Consider the following 10,451-nt stretch of genomic DNA (forward strand, 5'->3'; position numbering starts at 1 on the left):
TTTTCCTTTAGGCTATTGTTAATAATACTTTATACTGCCAATGAGTCAATATCCCTTATGCATTCCTCTTATATTTACTACTCCCCAAATGTCACCTTACTCTATGATTGTTGTGCTCCATTTATTTTATTCAGTCAAACTTACTAGTTGCCTGTTGATCTAGAAATGCCCTCCACCCTTCAGAATTCACGGGATCTTGGCCAGTCAGAGTAGAAATTCTTTCCTCCTTCCCACGGTCCAAGACCTCTTGTCCCCAGCGGCATGTCACAGGGCCTGTTTCATGTTGCACTCTCCCTGACCTTCATGACAGAATAAAGTAAAAGGAGCCCAGGAGCCTAACTTCTATTCTATCTTACCAAAAGCAAGTCATTTAGTTTCTTTTTTAAGAAAAAAATTTCTTTTTTTTTGGAGACAGTCTCATTCTATTGCCCAGGCCGGAGTGCAGTGGTGAGATCTCGCCTCACTGCAATCTTCACCTCCCAGGTTCAAGTGATTCTCGTGCCTCAGCCTCCCTAGTAGCTGGGACTACAGGCATGCACCACCATGCCTGGCTAAGTTTTTGTATTTTAGTAGAGATGGGGTTTCACTATGTTGCCCAGGCTGGTCTCAAACTCTTGAGCTCAGGCAATCCACCGCCTCAGCCTCCCAAAGTGCTAAGATTACAGGCATGAGCCACCACAACTGGCCAGAAAAAACTGCCCTTTTTTTTTTCTTTTGAGACGGAATTTCGCTCTTGTTGCCCAGGCTGGAGTGCAATGGTGTGATCTCAGCTCACCGCAACCTCTGCCTCCCGGGTTCAAGTGATTCTCCTGCCTCAGCCTCCCAAGTAGCTGGGATTACAGGCATGTGCCCGGCAAGAAGTTTCTTTTGTAAAAAAAAAATCTAGGCTGGACAAGGTGGCTCATGTCTATGATCCCAGCACTTTGGGAGGCCAAGGAGGGTGGATCACCTGAGGTCAGAAGTTCAAGACCAGCCTGGGCAACATGGTGAAACCCCATCTCTACAAAAATACAAAAATTAGCCGGGCATGATGGAGGGTGCCTGTAATCCCACCTATTCGGGAGGCTGAAGCGGAAGAATTATTTGAACCCAGGAGGCGGAGGTTGCAGTGAGCCGAGACTGTGCCATTGCACTCCAGCCTGGGCAAGAGTGAGACTCCGTCTCAAAAAAGAAAAAAAAAAAAATCCACTATTCTACAAGTGAAATGTCAATATAAGTTTCACATAGATAAGTGGAAGTCACAGGTATAGATAGATATATATATATAGATATAGATTTTTTTTTTTGAGACGGAGTCTCGCTCTGTCACCCAGGTTGGAGTGCAGTGGCGCCATCTCGGCTCACTGCAAGCTCCGCCTCCTAGGTTCCCGCCATTCTCCTGCCTCAGTCTCCCAAGTAGCTGTGACTACACGTGCCCGCCACCACGCCCAGCTAATTTTTTTGTTATTTTTAGTAGAGACGGGGTTTCACCATGTTAGCCAGGATGGTCTCAATCTCCTGACCTCATGATCTGCCCACCTCGGCCTCCCAAAGTGCTGGGATTACAGGCGTAAGCCACCGCACCAGGTCAGATATATATTTTTTGAGATAGACTCTCACTCTTGTTGCCCAGGCTGGAGTGCAGTGGTGTGATCTCAGTTCACTGCAACCTCTGCCTCCCAGGTTCAAGTGATCCTCCTGCCTCAGCCTCCTGAGCAGCTGAGATTACAGGGCCCCACCACCATGCCTGGCTAATCTTTGTTTATTTTAGTAGAGATGAGGTCTTGCCATGTTGGCCAGGCTGGTCTTCAAACTCCTGACCTCAAGTGATCCGGCCATCTCTGCCTTCCAAAGTGTTGGGATTAAAGGCGTGAGCCATCATGCCCAGCCATAGATATATGACTTGGAATAATTCTATAAATATGGCAAGGTACTTATGCTGGGTGCTTCGTCCAGAAAAAAATAGAAAGTGAGCGCTATCCAACTGCTACCTTTTAGCAAAGCTATCTGCTACTCAGCTTTCTTTACCCAATTTCCTACAGAATAGATAGTTTTCACTTTAAAGCACAAATGGAACAACCCTCCACACATCTCCGCTAATAAAGAGAAGGTAGAAGATGAAGAAAATTCCTTAACATACCAGTTCAAATTGTCCTCTGGGTGGACATTCAAGGGGAAGCCTCAACATGGGCAGAGTCAGAAGGGACCTAAAATGCACCAGAGGAGTCACAGACTGTCTACACAAAGCAGCAGCACTCCCTACTGTTCAGGCAGAGACGGACACCAGCCAGCAAGCTGTGCCTGGCTGTGCAGCTGGCTATGCCTTATTCAGTAAGGAAGAAAAAGCAAGCAACCAATTCAATCCCTACAGAAATCCCATCACTGCAGGCAGAAACATATTCACTTGGAAATACTTGTCTCAACGGTGAGTTTGAAATTTATTTTAGGTCCTTAAATGAGAGGTGTCACAATCTATTACATCTACCTAACCTTCACTTATCCCTGGAGAGAGGAGACCCAACAATGAAGCTACTTCTGAGAAACAAGCTTCTCTGAAACCATTCTGAGGATACAAGTCACTGGCTTTTCAGCATTAGCCAGAGGCTTGTTTTCATAACATATCCCCAAACCCACCATTTTCCATCCCTCGGTTCCCTATTCTGTGACATCTCCCACTATAGGGACACTAGCACCCATCAAAAATTTAAAACTGAGAAACTACAATTAAGGAAAACGCTGCTTTGGCCTGGCGCGGTGGCTCACGCCTATAATTCCAGCACTTTGGGAGGCTGAGGCGGGCAGATCCTGAGGTCATGAGATCAAGACCATCCTGGCCAACATGGTGAAACCCATCTCTACTAAAAATATAAAAAATTAGCTGGGTGTGGTGGCGTGCAACTGTAGTCTCAGCTACTCAGGAGGCTGAGGCAGGAGGATAGCTTGAACCCAGGAAGCGGAGATTGCAGTGAGCCGAGATCGTGCCATTGCACACTCCAGCCTGGCGACACAGCAAGACTCCATGACAAAGAAAGAAAGAGAGAAAGAAAGAAAGAGGCTACTTCCTAGGCCGGGTGCAGTGGCTCACGCCTGTCATCCCAGCACTTTGGGAGGCCAAGGCAGGTGGATCACCTGAGGTCGAGAGTTCAAGACCAGACTGACCAACATGGAGAAACCCTGTCTCTACAAAAAAAAAAAAAAAAAAATACAAAATTAGCCGGGCGTGGTGGCGCATGCCTGTAATCCCAGCTACGCGGGAAGCTGACTCAGGAGAATTGCTTGAACCCGGGAGGTGGAGGCTGCAGTGAGCCGAGATTGCGCCATTGCACTCTAGCCTGGGCAACAAGAATGAAACTCTGTCTCAAAAAAATATATATATAAAGGCTGCTTCCTGAGTTTTTTTGGGTGGAGTGGGGTGCGGTGGAGATGGGAACTAGAGTGGGGAGGAGCCTGGATTGTCAACGGTATTTTACTTCTCAAAGTTGTCTTGGTTCCTTAGTTCAACAGGTGGTTAACTGTCTCAGGGCAAAATGTCCAAGGAAGAACTCTCAGGACAGAAACTCCAAAAACAAGACAGGGTCCTGCTTGCCCCTCACACTCTCTCCAAATGTAATATTAGAATCAAGAGAGATGGTTAACACTGCTTATCTGACAATCTGGCCTCCCCACACAAATTGTAAGTCACATGCCAATAGAATTTCAGGTCTCAGAATAAGACCTGAGAGTCATATATTCCTCCTATTACCATTCTCAAAATCCTCAACCACTCATATTCTTACCCATGGTGAGGGTAAAACATAGGAATTGCCATTTTGATCCGAATGGGAGAAGAAAAAACAGTGTCACTCCAATAAAATGAATAGCCTGTTAGGATAACTGCACTTTGAATTTTGTTCTTACTTCGAAAGTTTAAAACAATACCTGGAAAGACTTCTGAGTAACTTCCACATCACTCAGTGCTGGAGAGAGGGGACCAAAGACTAGTGCAGTAAGGGAGAAATGGGCTCTCAGAGGGACTCTGCATCAGGCCACAAAGCAACTAGGCAACTGCTGACTATTGTTCTCCAATCTTCTAAAGTCCTGAAGAACGAAAAAGCAAGTGCCCAGTACTCAGCTTTTCAAAACCTTTAAAATATAAACTTCAATGACTAAATTAATCCCTGATTGGCTGGAATGTACAATAAGGCTGGGCTTTCAGCCAATCAGAGTTCTGGTTGTTGGGAGTAGACTGGACTCTAAGCAACTGCCACTCACTTGGGCCTATATTTTCTCAAAATTCTTGTTTCTCTGGCACTAGTTAACATGTGGATCTGAACTAAAGCACTAAGAGAGAACCTTTCTCTGTACTCTACCTTTGCTCCAGTTATGATTATCTACTTTGTCATCTGTTAGCATCAGGGTTCAATTAATTTGCTGGTATTGAGAATTCTGTATTCCTAGGTTTATCCCTTCCTTAACCATGACTCATTTCTCTTCCCATCTCCCATTTCTTCACATCTGACTACACTTAGTGCATAGCAAAAGGAAAATAGTGTTTCTCACTGATTTGGGTTCCAGGTCAAAGATAAATTCCCACTCAGTTTGGAGGCTTACTGAAATGTCTAGGTGCTTGCTCTGAAACTTCAAGAGGAAGATTAGAAGGACACATTCCTAAGAATTTAAAACCGGGTAAGGAAGAAAGTGGAGGAGGCATGCCCGCAAGCTCTTCAGTTAAGTAAGTCCACAAACTCAAAAACACCATGCAAAGCTGCAGCAAACAAACAGCAACTACAGGAAACCCGGGACATGAATTCAGAGTTCAGTTGTTCCCATTAACAATCTGAATAGAGAAATAAAAGGCAAAATCCTAATCGCAAAGAGTTTACAATACCTAGGTAGTAAGGGCCTAATAAGAATTGCTCTTATTTGTGCCCATCAGGAAAACATACAGAGAAGTTAAGTTTATCAGCTCAAGGAATCAAGTAAGGATGTCCTGACTCTTAAGTCTATGGATCCCTTGATTCTTTTAGATCTTGTTGTCCAGTCACACTAGGTATATGCTGAGACACATAAGTGTTTTCTCTTTGAAAAACAATTTGAGGTTGGGTGTAGTGGCCCAAGCCTGTAATCCCAGCATTTTGGGAGGCCAAGGTGGGCGGATCATGAGGTTAAGAGATTGAGACCATCCTGGCCAACATGGTAAAACTCCATCTCTACTAAAAATACAAAAATTAGCTGGGTGTGGTGGCACGTGCCTATAGTCCCAGCTACTCGGGAGGCTGAGGCAGGAGAATCATTTGAACCCAGGAGGCGGAGTTTGCAGTGAGCTGGGATCACACCACTGCACTCCAGCCTGGTGACAGAGCGGGACTCCGTCAAAAAGAACAGAAAACAATTTGAAATCCCTCAAGTTTACCATAAGAAAGACTCCCTACAGAGATCAAGCTGTTTCCCAGCCCAGGAGATACAACGAGAGATCCTTAACTCAAGACAGGTATTCCCATATTAGGTAAAGCAGTCAGCAACTTCCCAGGAAAACATAAAGCCTTAAGTTAGTTGAAATGTGAAACATCTGAAGTTTAACCCTCTGGCTCATAAATAGCTTTGCCTGCTTTGGTGAGCAAAGAGAAATAATCTTCATGCATAGAATCCTGATCTATTTTGGAGTGCCAACTAATACATCTTTTATTTTAGCCCCAACCCTTTTTTTTGAGACAAGGTTTCACTCTATCACCCAGGATGCAGTGCAGTTGGTGTGATCACAGCTCACTGCAGCCTTGACCTCCCCCAGCTCAGGTGATACTTTCACCTCAGCCTCCCAAGTAGCAGGGCCTACAGGTATGCACCATCACACCCTGCTAATTTTTGTATTTTTTTTTTTTACAGAGATGGGGGGCAGGTTTCACCACGTTGCTTAGGTTGGTCTCGAACTCCTGGCCTCAAGCAATCCACTGGCCTCAGCCTCCCAAGGTGCTGGAGTTACAGGCGTGAGCCACCGCACCCAGCCTTAAATGTTTTTATAGAGACTAAGTCTCACTGTGTTGCCGAGGCTGGTCTCAAACTACTGGGCTCAAGCGATCCTCTCATTTTGGCCTCACAAAGTGCTAGGATTACAGGCGTGAGCCACTAAGCCTAGCCTTATTTTAGTTTCTTGGCTGCTGTAAAGGGAAACAGAACTTTGTCAGAGTGACGTGCAAAAAAATTGAAATCCATCTCTTTTCTTTACAGAAACACTAAAGCTAAGGAAATAAAACATGTAGCCATTTAAAATGCTGCAATCGTGAAGTCCATCTTAAAAGCTCCTCTCATTTTGCCCCCCTGTGGGACTGTGACAACTTAGCAGCAGCAGGACATGTCTTAAGCCAAGACTTGTAAGGAAGGAAGGAAGACTTATAAGGAAGGAAGGACTCCTTGCTGGACCTCACAAAAACAACCCGAGAGACTCATTAACTCTTGATCCCTAAATAAACTGGTAGGAGGACCATAACAACAGAGGCAGGAACTTGGCCAAAGAACTCTAACCAAGCCAGACAGTAAAAGGGCATTTGTAAGGGATGCCCCTATCACAGCCCTCTGCTATGGCCACACAAGAGGAATCCAGGACACATGAAAAACATAAAACCACCTCCCTCCAAAGCTTCTAAATCTCCATCCCATTTTCAGCACTGGAAAAATCATACATAGACAAGGCTTTTTCATACTAACAGAGCCTAATGTTTATTCTTTTTTTTGAGACAGAGTTTCACTCTTGTTGCCCAGGTTGGAGTGCAATGGTGCGATCTCGGCTCACCGCAACCTCCGCCTACCGGATTCAAGGGATTCTCCTGCCTCAGCCTCTGAGTCGCTGGGGCTACAGGCATGCACCACCATGCCTGGCTAATTTTTTTTTTCTATTTTTAGTAGAGATGGGATTTCTCCATGTTGGTCAGGCTGGTCTCCAACTCCCAACCTCAGGTGATCAGCCTGCTTCAGTCTCCCAAAGTGCTGGGATTACAGGCGTAAGCCACCATGCCCGGCCAATGTTTACTCTTCTAAGGATGTCTGATATGGCAAAAAGTTAAACTGATTTTTTTGTTTATTTCACTTATTTTCCTTTTTTTTTTTTTTTGAGATGGAGTCTCACCGTGTCGCCCAGGCTGGAGTGCAATGGTGTGACCTTGGCTCACTGCAACCTCCACCTCCCGGGTTCAAGCGACTCTCCTGCCTCAGACTCCCGAGTAGCTGGGATTACAGGTGCCCACCACCACGCCCAGCTATTTTTGTATTTTTAGTAGAGATGAGGTTTCGCCATGTTGGCCAGGTTGGTCTCAAACTCCTGACCTCGTGATCCGCCCACCTCAGCCTCCCAAAATGATGGGATTACAAGCGTAAGCCACTGCGCCCAGCCTATTTTCCTTTTGATTTGTGCACAAAAGTGGTATATAATAAATAACTATGTTTAATTCTGTCAAAAAGAGTGCTATATATGAGAAACATAGAAATCTGATAAGAATGCATTTTTTTCTTTTTTTAATTGATTTTTTTTTTTTTTGAGACGGAGTTTTGCTCTTGTTGCCCAGGCTGGAGTGCAATGGCATGATCTCCCCTCACCACAACCTCTGCGTCCTGGGTTCAATCAATTCTCTCACCTCAGCCTTCTGACTAGCTGGGATTACAGCATCACCACGCCTGGCTAATTTTTGTATTTTTAGTAGATGGGGTTTCACCGTATTAGTCAGGCTGGTTTCGAACTCCTGACCTCAGGTAATCCACCCGCCTTGGCCTCCCAAAGTGCTGGGATTACAGGTGTGAGCCACCATGCTCAGTCTTTTTTCTTTTTTTAATTAATTTTTTTCTGTCACTATTTGAACTACAGGAATAATGCATGTTGTCATGTTTAATTGACAGTTACATTTTCTTAGTGACAGATAAAATAATTTGCATTCTGCAATCAATGACTTTTTTTTTTGAGAATCTCACTTTGTCACCCAGGCTGGAGTGCAATGGCCCGATCTCAGCTCACTGCAACCTCCACCTCCTGAGTTCAAGTGATCCTCCTGCCTCAGCCTCCCGTGTAACTGGGATTACATGTGCATGCCACCACGCCCCACTAATTTTTATATTTTTAGTAGAGACAGGGTTCTGCCATGTTGGCCATGCTGGTTTCAAACTCCTGACCTCAGCTGACCCACCTGCCTCGGCCTCCCAAAGCGCTGGGATTACAGGCGTGAGCTACTGCGCCGGGCCTAATGACACTTAAATTCCATGAAATAAGGTAGTTTACCTTATTTTGTTGTACTGCTATCAAATACCATGTTTTGTGTGATGTGGTCACATTACAGCATAACCTATTTTATTATATGTCTTCAGGTTCATTTACTCCAATTTTATGATAGAATATCCTCTAAGGCTGTGATTGAAGAAATGTATTTGCTTAAGATAGGAGGCTATGAAATGAAGTCCAAAATAGGGACACTCTACATCAGAGATTTACAATGAGTAGGGTGAGTTTTTAAAATTACCTATGGCCGGCCGGGCACGGTGGCTCACGCCTGTAATCCCAGCACTTTGGGAGGCAGAGGTGGGCGGAACATGAGGTCAGGAGATCGAGACCATCGTGGCTAACAGGGTGAAACCCCATCTCTACTAAAAATACAAAAAAAAAAAAAAATTAGCCGGATGTGGTGGTGGGCACCTGTAGTCCCAGCAACTGGTGAGGCTGAGGCAGGAGAATGGTGTGAACCCGGGAGGCGGAGCTTGCAGTGAGCTGAGGTCGCGCCACTGCACTCCAGCCTGGGCGACAGAGCGAGATTCAGTCTCAAAAAATAAAAAAATAAAAAATAAACAACTTATGGCCAAATCCCTATTTACAATATAAAGAACCACTGAACTCTTTCCAAATACAAATAAATCTCTACAATTAATTTAAGCTCTGTCTGCACTGGGAGGAATTTTGTTTCCCACTGTGCAGCTCTTTAATGATGTATAAGGGTTGATGATGCTTAGCTTTAAATACCTAGAAAGAAGTAGGAACAACATGAAAGCTCAAAATTAAGAACAGAGACTGGACTCTGGTGTCCTGGCTTCTCTGATATCCCAGGGGCCTATTACACTTTGTCAGGCCCCTCAGCTCCCAACAGATCAGGAACTTGAGACACTGGCTGTGGTAACCACCCTCAAGCTTGATAACTATTCATTGCGTCCAAGTACTTCTTATATTTCGAACTCATCAGATAGTAAAAATCTCAGAATCCTGATTTCAGATCTCATGAACTAATTCTACATTACCACCTCAAATTACCCAGCCTGAAGACACAACGGGCTTGGTATGAAGATATAAAGTATGTTGCAAAGAGACTGAGGGCACTGTAGACATCTTGAACAAATGGGTCAGATTAACCCGCAGCTGATAAGGAAAGAGCTCCAAACTTCTAGAACCTTCTTGTCAATTCTGCTTTAGGATTAGAACAAGTATGACTACCCAAAACTCTGTTCCAACCCCACTTCCAATAATCTGGCCTAACTGTTGCCAGAATCTAGAGCGTTCTAGAAAACCACTCACTCAGCAGCTCCCTTGGCTAGTCCGACTGGCAATCTCGAACCACTGCGGCTGCTTCGGAGTGCCAACAGCGCCCAAGCAGTTGCCCTCTTCCTTGGTGCTTAACTTAAGAAAGAACAGTGCTGGGAAGGATAAAGATCACCCAGGAAGGACAGGGGAAGAGGAGTCTGACGTAGAGAACACGAGATAAGCCCCTCGCTCTTCCTTTTTTTCTCTATTATCTTTGACTTCTGGGATAACCCGGGGCAACCAGGTCAATTATGGAGACACACAATCACTTCGAACCCAGACTAGTGATCGCTGGGGTATAATTACAAGGGAAAACGGGATGAGGAGGGCAAAGGTTTTGGAGACAGAAAGTGCAGACAGGCAACAAAGCACAGAAGTTAACAAGAGAAGGCGGGGGTCGGGGGCGATGTAAGGAAGTCGTCATCGACGCCGCGCCGCCTCCCCCACCTCGCACCAGACCTCTGAAATTGCCCTCGGAGACTCGGCCTCTCCTATAAGGACGATCGTCCTCTCAGCTGGAGAACAAGGCCATGCCTCAGCTCCTACGCCAGGCGGAAACGGGAGAGGAAGGCCGACCCCCAAGAGCGCCCCTTCAGGGGGTCCATCCGGCCTTGATCTCAGATGGGGGGGGGGGGGGTGTTTGCGGAGGGCGGGGCATCGCCTCAACAGCTGGGGGCTGCATCATGGCAGGAACGGGTTTCCCTGAGCCACGGAGCTGCAGGTCACCTCCTCTACGACCCTACTACCCGGTTACCTCTTCGCCTCTTGGTCGTCGAGCAGCTCTGGCTCGGTCGCCGCCATTACCACATCGCACTCCGCGGCAGCCGCCATCTTACCGCCGGGACCAGAGAGCTGGGTGGGAGGCCGGCGGTGAAGAGCACTTCCGGTTGGAGCATAGAGCAGCTCAGCGGCGCCGCGCCCAGAAGGGCTCCCACGGGCTCGTCTACCA

General features: G+C 46.1%; 1 protein-coding gene across 2 annotated transcripts in view; it reads right to left on the reverse strand.

Annotated features, from left to right (window-relative positions):
- Window positions 1–10,386, reverse strand: part of DNAJC7 (DnaJ heat shock protein family (Hsp40) member C7) — a 40,775-nt gene extending 30,389 nt beyond the window's left edge. The window contains exon 1 of one of the 2 annotated variants that reach the window (XM_054457556.2): window positions 10,257–10,386. In XM_054457556.2, the coding sequence (XP_054313531.1) occupies window positions 10,257–10,333 (77 nt within the window). In that variant the 5' untranslated portion in view covers window positions 10,334–10,386. Of the gene's footprint in view, window positions 1–9,961; window positions 10,099–10,256 lie in introns of those variants that run through there. The other variant, XM_054457558.2, reaches the window with a different exon arrangement.
- Window positions 10,387–10,451: the final 65 nt, after the last annotated feature.

Source organism: Pongo pygmaeus, chromosome 19 (assembly GCF_028885625.2).
Source record: "Pongo pygmaeus isolate AG05252 chromosome 19, NHGRI_mPonPyg2-v2.0_pri, whole genome shotgun sequence".
NCBI lineage: Eukaryota > Metazoa > Chordata > Mammalia > Primates > Hominidae > Pongo > Pongo pygmaeus.